The following is a 15,409-nucleotide window of genomic DNA, read 5'->3' as shown; positions in this document are numbered from 1 at the left end:
ACCACCTCCAGACAAGGAGAGTAGGAGGATGGATCTCACAGGGAGAAAAGTGGAGAGAAATGCGGCAATCCAATGGCGCATCGCTAACTCCAACGCCCTGATCAACAGGCACGCCTACCAACACTGGGATGAAGTAGGACAGCTCCTAAAACATCTACCGGACCAGTACCAGCAAAGAGCTGCTCACCTGGTAGAAGAGGGGAAAAACATGGCGAACACATGCCTAAAATCAGCTTTGGATGCGGCAGAAACATCAAGCAGGCTAATGATGATAGGAGTGACTGAGAGAAGACACGCATGGCTCAGAATTTCGGGATTCAAGCCAGAGGTGCAAAGCAACATCCTAAACACACATTTTAGTGGAGAGCAACTGTTCGGCACGCCAGTCGACGACAAGTTGACGCAGCTCAAGAAGGACAACGAAACAGCAAGGTCCATGGGGGCGTTGCAGTTCAGGGGAATGAGAGGAGGCACACCCACGAGAAGGCCGGGCGGTAGAGGAGCCAACGTGCCCTCCACATTGGACCAAACGTTCCAGCAAGGCTACCAAGGGAACAACCAAGGCCAGCAGCAGCAGAACTGGCAGTACCAGCTCCTGGGACCGTCCTTTCGAGGGCGCGGAAACGGACGAGGACAGACACGGAGAGGAGGCAAACAGCCCTCAACCAAGTGACTTCAAGGAAGATGCCCCCACCCTAGTAACACCTCAGGCTGGGCGGAAGGACATAAAGGAAAACTACAGCCAAACGTGCAACGACAAACAGTACCTCAAACACTCAACACCTGTAGGGGGAAGATTAAGAGACTTCATCCAGGAATGGAGAAAGGTCACAACGGGCAAATGGATACTGAACATCATACAATACGGATACTGTATAGAGTTATGTAAACGGCCCCCGAACAGAAAACCAGCTAGAAACACAAGAACTGGTCAGCGAGAAGGCAATAGAGGTGGTACCAAAGGAACAAAGGGGTTTACTCAACTTACTTCCTGGTGCCAAAGGTGGACAGGCCACTAAGACCTATCCTAGATCTAAGGTTCCTGAACAAATTCATAAGAACACAAAGGTTCAAGGTAATACCACAAATACAACGAGCGGACTTCATGGCTACTATAGATTTAAAGGACGCATACTTACACATCCCCATCAACCACAAACACAAGCGCCTGCTAAGGTTTGTGAAGCAAAAACCAAAGGGAATGATGGACGGAGTGTTGAACATTGCAAGCACTCACCCCCAGTCAACTGATCTGGGTTTAATCCATCACCGTTCTTTAGCCCACTCTGCCACCCCAGTTCAGACATGGCCATATGCAAATCAGTCTGACCCTGTTCCTCATGGGAACAGTCCAGCCCGAACTGCCAAGCCATGTCTTCCCTGGACCGGAAACAAGCTTTCTAGGACCAGTTTCTGGCATTTCAGCCGTCTTCAGCCAGGCTTGCCTGAATCCAGTGGCAAAGTGAGCAAGGGACTCATGTCTGAGCATACCCTGCCAACTTATGGCGAACAAAGCAAAAACCAAAGGGAATGATGGACGGAGTGTTGAACATTGCAAGCACTCACCCCCAGTCATCTGATCTGGGTTTAATCCATCACCGTTCTTTAGCCCACTCTGCCACCCCAGTTCAGACATGGCCATATGCAAATCAGTCTGACCCTGTGCCTCATGGGAACAGTCCAGCCCGAACTGCCAAGCCATGTCTTCCCTGGACCAGAAACAAGCTTCCTAGGACCGGTTTCTGGCATTTCAGCCGTCTTTAGCCAGGCTTGCCTGAATCCAGTGGCAAAGTGAGCAAGGGACTCACGTCTGAGCATACCCTGCCAACTTATGGCGAACAAAGCAAAAACCAAAGGGAATGATGGACGGAGTGTTGAACATTGCAAGCACTCACCCCCAGTCAACTGATCTGGGTTTAAACCATCACCGTTCTTAAGCCCACTCTGCCACCCCAGTTCAGACATGGCTATATGCAAATCAGTCTGACCCTGTGCCTCATGGGAACAGTCCAGCCCGAACTGCCAATCCATGTCTTCCCTGGACCGGAAACAAGCTTCATAGGTTCAATCAAAGCCACTACCAGTTCACAGTACTGGCATTCGGGCTCAAATCCGCACCAAGGGTGTTTCCAAAATGCCTAGCAGCTGTCGCAGCACACCTACGAAGGCAAGGGATACACGTATACCTCTATACCTCTATCTCGACGACTGGCTCGTAAAGGCAAGTTCGTACAGCCAACGCAGACTACACATCCAGTAGGTCATACCAACACTGACAAGACTGGGGTTCTCGATCCATTGGGAGAAATCATCAACAGAACCAGAACAAATCAAGATATTCTTAGGGGCACAGATCGACACCATGCAGGCCAAAGTGTTCCCCAGCAGGAAGAGAACGTTGGCGATACTGAAGGAAACAGGTCATTACCGAATGGGGCAAGTTCTGACCGTGCAAACTGATGGGAATGATGGCGTCATGCATCCACCTAGTCCCAAATATCCGACTACACATGAGACCATTCCAGGAATGGATCCAGCAGCAATGGTCACAGACCACAGGGGGTTGGGAAGATCTTGTGGTTGTCACGCACGCAGTGCAACAGGAAATAGCGTGGTGGAAAAAGGAAAGCATATCACAGGGGAAGCCATTCACTGAACCAACTCCAACAGTGACCATCACAATGGATGCCTCTCAGCTGGGGTGGGGCGCACGCATGGACAAGCTCAAGGTGAGGGGTCTATGGTCGCAGCAAGATGCAGTCAGACACATCAACTAACTGTATTCCTAGCCTTAAAAGCCTTTCAGAAAGAGATGTACGGGAACAGGGTGTTGGCCCAAACGGACAACACAACTACCACGTTCTACATCAACAAACGAAGAGGAACACAATCAGTACCACTATCAGGGCTAGCACAGGACATTTGGAGATGGGCCATCCCACTAAAAATAGACCTACTGGCAATACTTCTCCCAGGGAAGGACAATGTGGAAGCAGACCGGCTCAGCAGACAGACGTCGGCATCTCACGAATGGGAGCTCAACCAGCAGGAAATAGAGGTTTTCCAGAAATGGGGTACTCCACAAATAGACCTATTTGCAATACACCAGAATGCAAAATGCCAACTGTGAGAAAGTGCCATCTTTCTTGCATGGTATGCCCCCACTTTTTGCTAAATTGCTGAATGTACTTTGATTGAGTGTACCCTGGGTTCCTGCCAATCAGGTGCCCAGGGCCTATGTTTCTTCCTTAAACCACACAAACTCCAAATTGGCAAACCCTAGCCACATGTCAGCCCCTAGTAAATGGTACCCTAGGTACCCAGGGCCTTGTGGCCAGGGAAGGCCTCTAAGGGCTGCAGCACTCATTGTGCCACCCTCAGAGGCCCTGTACCCTTACACACACACACACTGCCCTTGCAGGCTGAGTGTCTGGGTGCAGGACAAAACAAAGAGTCGACATGGCACACATCACTGTGTACCATGCCCATCACCTACACTGCCAAGGCAGATGTCAGCCACCACTCTAGCTGGGTGCATTACGCCTATGGTGTGGGCACAGGAGCAGGAGCCCTGTGCCCCTACAGTACCCAGGTCCATTCCTGGGCGCTGTAAGTGCAGTGCTGTCATTTAAGAGTACATGGTGCTGAGAGCTCGTCAAACACGAGCTCCACAGCACCATAATGGCAACACTGAAGCCTGGGAAGTTTGGTATCAATCTTCTCAGCACATTGAACCCACACTGATGCCAGTATGGGATTTAATGTACTAAGCACCCCAGAGGGCATCTTAGAGATGCCCCCTTACAGCTAACTTACAATCCACGTCTGCTCTGAGGCTGCCCAGGCTGCCACACAGCAGACACGTTGCTGGACCCCTGGGTGGGAGAGCCCCTGCTCTCCCGGGCCTGCAACAATGCACATCCTGGGTGAGGTGAGAAATCTCCTCCCCCAGGACGAGCAAAGGGAAGCTTCAAAGGCATGCCGCCATTTGGAGTTTCCCCAGGCCACTGCAACCCCCCACTCTGGCGGGAAGCTTGGTCGGAAACCCCATACAAGGACAGGGGATGTGCCAGCCTGCCCACCCCACCCCTCAGGTGGGGGAGGCGAGGTGAAGCACATCTCCGGGCTGTCGCCATCTTGAAGATGGGAGGCCCTACCCTATCAGGATTAGGCTACTGCCCCCCTCCCACAGGAGAGAGGCAGGATAGGGGGTGTACCCACCCCAGGACAAGGACCCATTGGTCCCTGGCCTTCACCTACCTGTAACGCCCCTAAATCTAGTATTTAGGGGCACCCTGAACCTTCCTTCCTTAGATTCCAGATAGAAAACTACAAGAAGAGCAAGAAGAACAAGGACCTGCCCTGCAGCTGCTAAAAAGAGAAGAAGACACCAACTGCTTTGGCCCCAGCCCTACCGGCATGTCGACTCTCGAACCTGCACCAGCGCGGCATCTCTCGTGGCCAGCAACCTCACCAACCCCGGAGGACCTGGCTACCTTTTGGCTCTAAGCCCCTGGGACTCCCACGAGTAGAGGCTCTACTCAAGAAACCTATTTTCTATCCCTGGCACCAGCCCGGGACCGCGGACCCAACACACTCTGCACCAGCCAAGCCTGACCAGTGCCGGAGTGGACAAAGACCCTGAGGACGACCCCACGGTGACTGTGACCCCGAGTCCGGCACCCAAGGACCCCCCTCGACATTCCGGAAGAAGCCTGCAGCCTCAGAACAGAGTGCCACCCCAACCGCGATCAACCAGAGGGTAAGATTTCCGACATCAAAAGGCACCCCTGCACCCGGCGCCCTGCGGCCCCCTGTGCCCAATCCCGGGGTACCCACCTAACCTACAACTACCCAACTTACCTCTCGAAGTGGTGGTGGCACCTGAAGCATCCTCGTCCCCGAGCTTGCAGCCTTTTTCCAAACCGGAACATTCCCATTGATTTCCATTGAGCGCCCGACGGCTCAAAAGCACCCTGCACCCAGCCGCCCGAGTGGCCCTGGCAGTGCACTCTCTACACTAACTTACTTCCCCACTTGCCCTGAGTAAGTGACCAGGAGCCCAGCTCCCACAGCCGCGTGGCTTGCCAGACAGCAGCCACCAACCAAGGCCCCCCTATCCCTCGTAGGATAACATTGGGCCTAACTCTCTCTGCACCCGGCCGTCCTGAAACCGCTGAGGGTGAACCAACTGTACCTACCTGACACTGGGGGACCCCTGAGTCTATGCCCGGAATTTCAACTCTGCCAGTCGAGTACTTACCCTTAAACCGCTAACTTCATTTTCCTCATAGGGTAACATTGACTGGCTGGAAAAATCTTCTAAGTGTGAACTTTTCAAAACTGCAAATATTCACCAAAAATCAGCCAAGTGACAAAAACGAATTTACTCACCTGCTCCTAGGTGAGCTCCCAGTGCTGGATCTTGGTGCCCAGCCCTGACTCTGAAAAGTGTCCACGACTATACTTACCTCTAACCCATTTTTCTCCCATAGGAAGCCATTGTCTGCTTTTCTGTGAAATTTCTTCTATTTTTGCAAAATTGAAATATTCTTTTAAAATCGTACCATTTCTACAAACACTTACCTGTTTTTGATAAGGACCCCAGTCCTGGGTCTAGGTACCCAGTCCTGGATTACTGAAGTAACGATAAAGTACTCTACCTGCAATTTGAATTTCTTGCCATAGAGATCCATTGAATGTTTTCTTTGAAATATTTTCTAAGTGCTAACTTTTGAAATAGCTAAATATTATTAAAAAATCATTACAGTTATTAAGTCGACTTTCACCACTTGATTCTGAATACTGACCCAAGGCTGGATCTAGGAGCCAGACCTGGAATTCCAAAAGTAATCTGAAAAGTAATTTATTACAAATAACCTGAATTTACCATTGAGCTCAATGCATTGTTATGTTTAGGAAATAGGATTGTTTATTGCAACCAACTGTGACTGTTTACATAAATTTAATGCTTAAGACAAAAGTATTTATATTCAACCTCTCATTCTGAGAAAGTATATTTTTATCCCCTTTGTGGTTCTAAAAATAAAACAAGCATATATTTTATATATATAAACCATTGGCCTAGAGTTCAGTTATTGAGTGTGTGAAACCATTTGCTGACTGAGTGTGTACAATAAATGCTTTACACTGTCCTCTGGTACTGCCTTACTGCTCGACCAAGCTACCACTTTTGAGAGTAAGGTCATACCTAACTTTGACCTCTATCAGCCTCTGGGGGACTGTGGACTCTGTACACCCTGTACCTATTAGGGAACAGTATATACAGAGCCACTTTCTCACACCAACACTTCGCATCCAGGCAACCGGACCATCGGTCTCAAGGGAATGCAGTATTGATAAGTTGGTCATAGAGCTTTGCATACGTTTTCCCCCCCGATACCACTGATACACAGGGTACTCGGCAAATGCAGAATCAGCAACATGTTGCTAATACTGATAGCACCTCAGTGGGCCAGGCAGTCCTGGTTCTCGCAGATAAGGGAAATGGCACAAGAACCAGCACGCAGGTTCCCAAGAAGGGACCTGTTAACAATGCAGACCGGAAGGGTGCTTCACCCAGAAGCAGAGGGTCTCAGCCTAGCAGCATGGCTCCTAAAGACCTAGAATTTGCACACCTAAAACTACCACCAAGTACTATGGCAGTACTCAGGGAGGCAAGGAGACCTACCACAAGAAAGTGCTACATAGCAAAATGTAAGAGGTACTCCCTATGGTGCATCAAGGAGAAGCTACAACGGAAGGTCACAAGGGAATCAACAGTACTGAAGTACTTGACGCATCTACTACAAAGCGGATTAAGCTTAAGCTGCACATCCCTGAGGGTGCACTTGGCTGCGGTGGTGGCCTACACAAGAGGAGAAACAGGGAAAAGTTTCTTTACCTCTCAAGTGGTGAAGAGATTCTTGGAAGGGGCCAAGAGAATCACCCCCCCCCCCCCCCCCCCCCCAAGAGAATGCCAGCACCAGCATGGAACCTCAACGTAGTGCTATCTCAACTGATGAATGCACCCTTTGAACCTATTCACAAGATTACACTGCACATGTTCACACTAAAGACGGCCTTCTTAGTGGCGATCACGTCACTACGAAGAGTAAGTGAGTTGCAAGCGCTCACACTCAAAGAGCCCTACTTACAAATACACAAGAACAGGATTGTAATGAGGACGGACCCACACTTCATGCCAATGGTGGTGTCTCGGGTCCATATTAACCAAACAATCCAAATACAGAGTTTTATCCAAAAACCGACTACAAAAACAGAAAGGGCTCTCGCTACACACACTAGACTCCAGAAGGGCTGTAATGCACTATATAGAAAGGACAAAGGAGTGCAGGAAAACAAAAACGTTCTTTGTCTCCTTCGCAAGCAGTTTTCTGGGACGACCAGTCACCAAGAATACCATTGCACGATGGATTGGGCAGACAATTCAACTCTGCCACAAGCAGGCAGGACAACAGTTACAAGGAGCAGCTCAGGCTCACTCAACAAGGAAGAAAGGAGCAACAATTGCGTTTCTAGCGAACACACCTATCCAAGACATTTGCCAAGCGGCAACATGGTTTTCAGTGCACTAAGCACTACTGTGTGGATATTCAAATGAACAAAGAAGCGCAAGTGGGACAGAAGGTCTTACAACACATATTCAGTAACCAGTGCTCATCTTCCACTCAGCCACCACTATGAGGACAAACCACTACAAAGTCTATGCACAGCATAGTGAATCCAGAAAGATTCACGCTGCAAAACTTATAGTTTCTTACCTGTTGGTGTAGTTTTGCAGCTTGAAGACTTTCTGGATTCACTAGCAAACCCACCCTCCTCCGCCCGAAAGATGTGACACAGATGTAAAGAGTTAATGATAAACAAGACTTTACCAAATAACAGAGAAGAGAGGATTAACACAACACAAGACAAGAAAAAAGAATCAGAAGATGGCGACCAAAGGTGGGAGCTTCCGCAGGAAGCGTGCCGACGTCACGAAGGACACCAAATAGTGGGACGTTGCCGCCCACCTGGGCCACGAAAAAAAAATAATTGAGAACATACTACGATTCCGGACTCAACCACAAGATGGCGGAATAAATCACAGCATAGTGAATCCAGAAAGTCTTCAAGCTGCAAAACTACACCGACAGGTAAGAAACTATACGTTATCTACAGGTGTCCCTACTCTTGCATCCAAGTCTCATGCTTCCGTCAGCGAAATACATGGAATATTCAATCGTCTTCAGGATGGGAGGAGGAATGGACCAAGTGCCTGAGCACAAATAATTGTCTTCAAAAGATTTGGTTTGCATTTCCTTCTCAATTCTGAGTTATTTCAATAACTCCGTATAACCAAAGCTAAAGAAGACATTCATGACATGCTGGTTTGACAAGTCTTTGCATTCTTCTGAGAGGTATTCAGCATGTTTTGTTCCTGATGAAAGTCTAAAGGAAGCAAATCTCTGGCTTCAATTGCTTGCTCGATGCTACCTAGAACTGCTTGTTGTTAAATAATTTTCTTCCGTTGAGTTTCACAATAATTCAGCCAGAACTATGTATTAGATATACATCTTCCAGTCAGTCATTTAATAATTATGCTTGCCTACTGCTTTTTCTCCTCTTTTCTTTGCTGTCTTTTTTCTTATGGTTATCCTGCTGTTTTGTTTCAGGGGAGCTGATCCGAATGCCTAAGATGGGAAAGACGATTCATAAGTATGTTCATCTTTTCCCGAAGCTAGATCTGGCAGTCCACCTGCAGCCCATCACCAGATCCACGCTTAAGGTGGAGCTGACGATCACACCTGACTTTCAGTGGGATGAGAAGGTGAGGAGTCAGGTCGCAACTTATCAAAGTTTGTTCTTCTTTAATGAATATTGCAATATTATAACATTATAGATGTAATCTTAACAGTTGTGAAATGGAAAAAATAAACCTATCCATTTAATAAAAAATAAAAAAAAAGGGCCTAATATACGGTGCCAGGAGTACCCGGGCCTATAAGTCAAGAGTGCCCCCAGGGACTGCAGCTCTTTTTGTGCCACTCTGAATGGGACATGGTAAAACATGGCTTCCAGTCTGTCACTGCAGACTGGAAGGGTGGTTTAAAACCGCTAACTTGACTTTGCCATTTAAGATAATGCAAAGCCCAAAATTCCCTTTTTAATGTATATCAGTCACCCCTATAGCAGGTCTAAAGAGCCCTACTGCAGGGTGCTGTATATTAAAAAGTGGAACATGTACTTTTACATGTTCCGGCACTAAAACCCAAAAATCTTGTTTTTATTGTGGAAAGGCTATTGGCCCCATTGGCAAGTGCAGTTACAGGCTGGCACCCCAGTCCTGATAACTTCTTATTGGGGCTTCTAAGGTTGGCACTATTTGACATCAAAAATATCTACGTGTCCAATTTGTTGATTTTGACATGGCTTGTTTGCGGTTGAGTGAAATTGCTTTGCTTTATTATTGCTATTAAAATATATATCTCCGAAACTCTGGTGTGCAGGAAAGTGCCCTTTTTTGACATGGTCACCCCACTACCTGGTATGTGATTTTGACTGGAAGTGCAGTAGGTTCCTGTTAACCAGGTCCCCAGTGTCAGAGCTGTTTCCTAAAACTGTGTAATTATAGCTCTCCCTGTAAGTCCCTAGTAAGTGGTACCCCTGGCACCTAGGGAAATGAGGCTAAAGAGGATCCCTAAGGGCTGCAGCATGTATTGTGCCTCCCTAAGGGACCCCTCAACAAACACAGACAGACTGCCACTGCAGGCTACATGTCTTGTTTTGTAGGAAAGTGCCCCTTTTTGACATGGTTGTCCCCACTTTTTGCCTGGTACTTGATGTGATTTTAAATGAAAGTGCTTTGGGCTCCTGCTAACCAGGTCCCCAGTGCAAGAGCTCTTCCCAAGACTGATTCACCAATTGGCAAATCTTTAGCACTCTCTTAAGGCTCTAGTAAATGGTACCCTGGTACCTAGGGCCTGAGGTACTAAAGAGGGTCCTTAAGGGCTGCAGCTCAAATTGTGCCACCCTAAGGGACCCCTCACCAAGCACGTGTGACTGCCATTGCAGGCTGTGTGTCTTGGTGCAGACCAAAGTGAGAACACAACATAGCACACATCCCTGTGTGCAATGTCCTTTACCACTGTAAATTATATTTGTAAGTCTCCCCTACAGCAGGCCTCATAGCCCTAAGGCAGGGTGCTTAATAACATAATCTGAAAGAAACACGTAGTGATAGATCCCTTACCTTAGAATTACCCCCAGGCGTCAGGCTGGATCCGGAAAGTTTTCATCAGCAATACCCCTGCGCGTCGGTAGGTGGCGTCGTGTGGCTCCGCGTCCGTCGTCTGCATCACGATCGCTGGGATGACGTCATGGGCAGTACTTAGACGCCGCCCACGTGCGCTGACATCAGTTCTTTCTTTTTCCGAGCCAACAAACGCATATCCCGGAAGAGCTAGTACCCCCAGTAATTTTTTGATTGAGTTATTTTACGCTTTTTGTCTCCTTTTTTCTTGAGTCGATCGACTCCTGGTGTCATAGGGATGCCCGGGTTTAAGAACTGTGGGGACTGTCACCGCATGATGTCGGTGACAGACCCACACCTTGTGTGTCTCTACTGCCTGGGGTGCAACCACGACTCCAAGTCGTGCCCCGACTGCTGGGTCATGGCGCTGAAAACTTTGTGGGAGCGGTCCCGAAAATTGCTGGAAGTCCAGCAGTCGGCTCCGCGCCGTTCAAGTTCCCAGTCCCGTGGGAGGTCGAGGGACCGGTCGCGGAGTCGTCACCATCATTCTTCTGGATCTAAGTCTTCGCACTTGGGGTCAGGTAAGTCAAAGCATTCCAAGAAGAAGTCGAAGAAGCATTGTCGCTCTTCGACTTCATGACGCGGGGTGCGGGCGGTGCCACCCCAGTGGCTCCGGCGGAGCCTAGAACGTTGCCACCGGCCTACCCGCCCTTCCCGGGTCCGGCGGCGACGCCTGCCCAGGTGCAAGAGTTTCTTGCTGCCATGGCCCTACTCTTTGGGCCGTCTGGCCCTGCTGGTCCGCCTCTGGGCCCCCGCGGGCCCGACTGGGTGTCCTGTTGTTCCATCGCTGGCTCCGGCTCCAGCCCCGGCGTCGCAGGCCTCCATGGGATCCGGGATTGGACTCTGGTCGATGCCGGTTGACCTTGTTACGCCTCCACCGACATCGACCTCACCGGCACCGCCTCAGATATCGCCCGCTCCTCGGGACGACATCGTCCCCAGCTTCAGCCCTGAACCGGACACGGCACTGGATTGACGTCGCTCGACGCTGATGGGATTTGTTCCCAATGTCCATCCTCCGTATTTTCAGCATATTCCACAGACTTCGGAGGAAGTAGAGGACCGGGAGGGGTCTGAGGACCCTCTTGCACAGGACTGTTGCGGGGATTCTGCTCATGCACAGAACTTTGCGCAGGAAACCAGGACCTCAGTGAATTGTGGTGTTCCAAAAAACTCACCTCATTACCTAGAACCCCTATCCGACTAGCATCAGTGTCTCATTCGTTCTCCGTACCATATCGAAGCTCCCAATGATTAGACAACCCAGAACAAGCGACTTAGAATACTCTCGGGAATGGTGGGAATCAAGAACACCTTTTTGTTATTCTCATATCGGTTCACAACGTGAGTAATCAGAGACACGGAAAAGTTTTAAATGTTTATTTTTAACTACGTGCTCTAAGATGCAGTATTTTGGCTAACATAAGCAAACAAATGATCAGAAATAAGACCATCAGCATTGTTACAATTCCATAAAAAACAAAGGGAGAAATCATATTATGATCGTGGAAACAGGTCCTATAATACCTTGTCTATCACCCTCCCCTGGCTAGTAAGCTAGTTTTATAATAATAGTAGAAGGTCTCTAGGTTTGAATGGGGAACCCCATACCTCCAGGATCAGCTTAGGTGAATCACATCACAGGATCAGCACTGCTCTCTGTGTCTGGAAAAGTTTTCTCCAAGAGTGCCAGCATCATGCATGCAATGCAATATTAAAGGCACCCGAGTTTCAGATGTTTGCAGCTGTGTGTTTGTTGTGTCTAGAGCTTGGGCAGATCAACCTGAATTCAACAGCATACATTGTTATTTGACCTTGAAGGTTCTTGCACACAGTGTTCTGACTAAGGTCGCGGTGCACGTCTAGGGATGTAAAAAACAGACCGTTCTCATGTGAAGAAAAGCAAGCAAGCCGTTTTACTTATAATAACAGCTATCTGTAGTGTCGTGTGCAAAAGCAGCAAAGTGGCAAGATGGCGTTAAAACTCTCATGCTAACATAGCAGTGTGTGCAAGCAAAACCGTGTCTTCACTATACCCTCCCTTGATCGGACCGGGAACAAACTAGGTAAGCAATATGGGAACGCAGAGTTCAAGTTCGAAGGAGTCAGAACCAAGTTCACAATTTGCCAATCAGGATAATTGATAGTGAAAAGTTTGAAATTAAGTGTTGGGGGGGAAAAAAAATAAAATACAAAAATAAAATTTAAAAAGATCAATCAGGGGCGGTATACAGCCAATTCTGAAGTAAAAAAAAAGAAATATTGAGTTAGTACGTGCGGAAGATGGAGAACTGTCAATTTAATCGTATAGGCACAGTATGTTGCAACAGCCTCCAGAAGGAAGTCATTGTAATCCTCAGTAAATGATTCAGCCATCCAATCTAATAAAGTAAACAAACATACATGTTCTTCGATAATCGGAGCCTCTAGCACCATCAGAGGACAACTTGCGTGTTCTTCGAGATAACTTCGCGCCAGGAAGTCATGGGCTGCTGCATGTATTTCCCAATTTCCTAGGATTCCGTGCGCAGCTGCACAGGCCATAATCCCGATACCAGAACAGTTCAACTCATGAGCCACTAAAGGACAGATCAGTCGATCATAATCCGGGGTAGGAGACGCCGTATTTGACAGACACAAATCCAGAGCCCATTCAAATGAACAATCTAGGCAATGGAAGACAGGTTGCACGCAAGTAAAGTAGGAGAACCGGAAGGACAATTCATAGGCTACACTCAAAGTAACCAGAGGTAGTGTTCCATAGTATTCAAGCATCCGGGTGTGAAGTTGGCGCAGCCGGGTCAGGCTGTCATGTGATACAGATCGTGCAGCCATTGCGGAGCAAGCAAACCAACAGCAGCACACCAGCAGTCAAGACGAGGATTAACGGAAGCCCGCCGAAGACGCTGGAAAAAATAGAATGAAAAAATGCCGGTATCACACCAGATATTGTTTGGAACGAGGTCACAAGGCTGGAGCCCATAACTTTGAAAAAATGCGCCAAGCCAGTTGTTGACGAGGCATTGAATATAGTGTGAATCAGAGCACCGAAATGAAGTGGGAGATCAGTATTTAAAAGAGCATGCACCTCGGTGCGGGTGTTAGCTACATGAAGGACAAATGTTTTCACGAGAGGAAGTTAGGGCGACTTCTTTTTGAGACAATAGAGCCCTTATTCTGTTCATCTTGTTGAACTCTGCTTTCAAGGTTGGTATGGAAGGCCAAGTCTCCCATGCGGGTGTGGGAAAAGCAAATTCATACAACAGACTACTTGTTGGGAGACAGTTACAATGTATGGAATCCCTGCTAGCATCCCGCAACACGCCTCATTATTTAAAAGCAAATAGCTACCGTTGGCTATTAACGAGAAAGCATGTGTAATCGCTGGCACTGGACTACCCTTTAAAATGCAAGCTAAATTTGGTGCGTGCATGTTGCAAGCGCCAAGCAATTGGATGTTCCTGCAAACTACTGAGTGATCAGGTGTGGAAGTGCAGCCCTCACCTTTTAAATAAACCTCTTAACCCTCTCTCAGGCACCTGTATGTGAATGGGAGTGACCAAACTTCATGTAGGAAAGCGGTACCTAGTGGTTCGTATCTGCCTAAGGTATAGTGTTTCATACATGAACTTGAACTTAAACAATGGAAATGGTAGTGTGATTAACCCATGAATAAGCCACACAGCTGAGTCTGATTCGGCCACAGAGAATGGTAAAGGTTCCAACTTTTCAATATGCAATAGTGAATATGTTGCATCCTTCATGGACATGAACTGTTGTTTATCAGTCAGATTAAACGGCAAGAATAACGATGATGTGTTCATATAGTCCCAGGGAACTTTCCCAGCCTTCAATGTTTGTAAAGTCCATGCAAACTGCATTATAGAACGCAATTGATTTTGACCATGGTATAAAACAGACATGTCATCCTGTACAATATCCACAACAGATGAAACAATATTATCTAATGTGTAAATTCTGGGCGAAAGAGTATTCATGCTATTATCAATGACAGCAAGCACTTTTTCCAAATTTGCTTGATCAATAGTTCTCAATCTAGAAGCAGCTTCAAATTGAGATTATTTCCAAACTTCGTTGTGAATAGCATATAACCATCTTTTGGACCTGCCACCCACAGGGCCCTTAACAAAATCATTCCAATCTACATTGTTATTTAATTTGGACAATGTTTAAGCCAGTTTTGACATAATTTTCCTACCGAATGGGAAGTTTCAAACCGGGGGTCAACCCTAACCTGCGTGTAGCCTGATCTCTGCCCCAGAAAATGATGTTGACATGAGTCTGATGTTTTGTGCCATATTACCCATCCGTAGGGATCTAAGTTGGAAATATTGAAGGATGTATTAGTTATTAGTGACTGCAATTTATCAATGCACAGATCTGTGTGATTGTCCCAGGAAGGATAAGCACCCAGATCAGGAATAGAAGGGGCATTCAACTTTTTAGAAGTAGCCAATCCAAAGCAGGTGGTCTGAAAAATAGTGGATTCAAAAACATGTGGTTGGGGATAAGGCACGCACGATGCAGCGGTTCCGTGCCTTGAACTTCCCAGGCTTTAGAACCCCCAAACAGATTTAAGATCAGTGGTATCTTTCCACAGCTCATAGCCCCTATAGCTAATTCACCCATAAAGGACTTCGAATACAGTAATTTAGTGTGTGTAAGCCTAACTTTGGAAGCCGATTTAACAGACATTTTAAAATAAAAGGCTTCAGGATTTGAAATCAGTAAAATGTGAAAAGAAATTCACTAGTGTTTTGGAGCTGCCTTCAACGGGAGCTGGACAATGTTCCCATTGTGTATAATTAACAATATTTCTAAATGTATTTTCTTTATGCAGGAAATGATTGCCAGAGTGTTGGTAGCAAAATAACTCTACATAATTCGCTGAGTCTAAATACAACTCTTCAGCATCAAAATCAGCATAATATTTCAAATCGGAAAAGAGAGCCTCAATGGCTTGGACATCCCAATCATCAGAGCGTATGTTTTGTTTCACAACATCCCCTATAGAAACACGAAGTATATTGGGGACATTAATCACCTCTGTAGGAAATGTTAAATTTTACAGCA

At 47.3% G+C, this 15,409-nt stretch overlaps 1 protein-coding gene across 1 annotated transcript in view; it reads left to right on the top strand.

Moving 5' to 3' along the window:
- The window catches only part of SNRNP200 (small nuclear ribonucleoprotein U5 subunit 200), a 468,968-nt gene that overhangs the window by 282,567 nt on the left and 170,992 nt on the right, over positions 1-15,409 (top strand). The window contains exon 27 of the mRNA XM_085634342.1: positions 8,679-8,833. Within this exon, the coding sequence (XP_085490468.1) occupies positions 8,679-8,833 (155 nt within the window). The remainder of the gene's footprint in view (positions 1-8,678; positions 8,834-15,409) is intronic.

Source organism: Triturus cristatus, chromosome 11, assembly GCF_964204655.1.
Source record: "Triturus cristatus chromosome 11, aTriCri1.1, whole genome shotgun sequence".
NCBI classification, from domain to species: Eukaryota; Metazoa; Chordata; class Amphibia; order Caudata; family Salamandridae; genus Triturus; species Triturus cristatus.
This window is presented reverse-complemented; position numbering and strand designations above follow the sequence as displayed.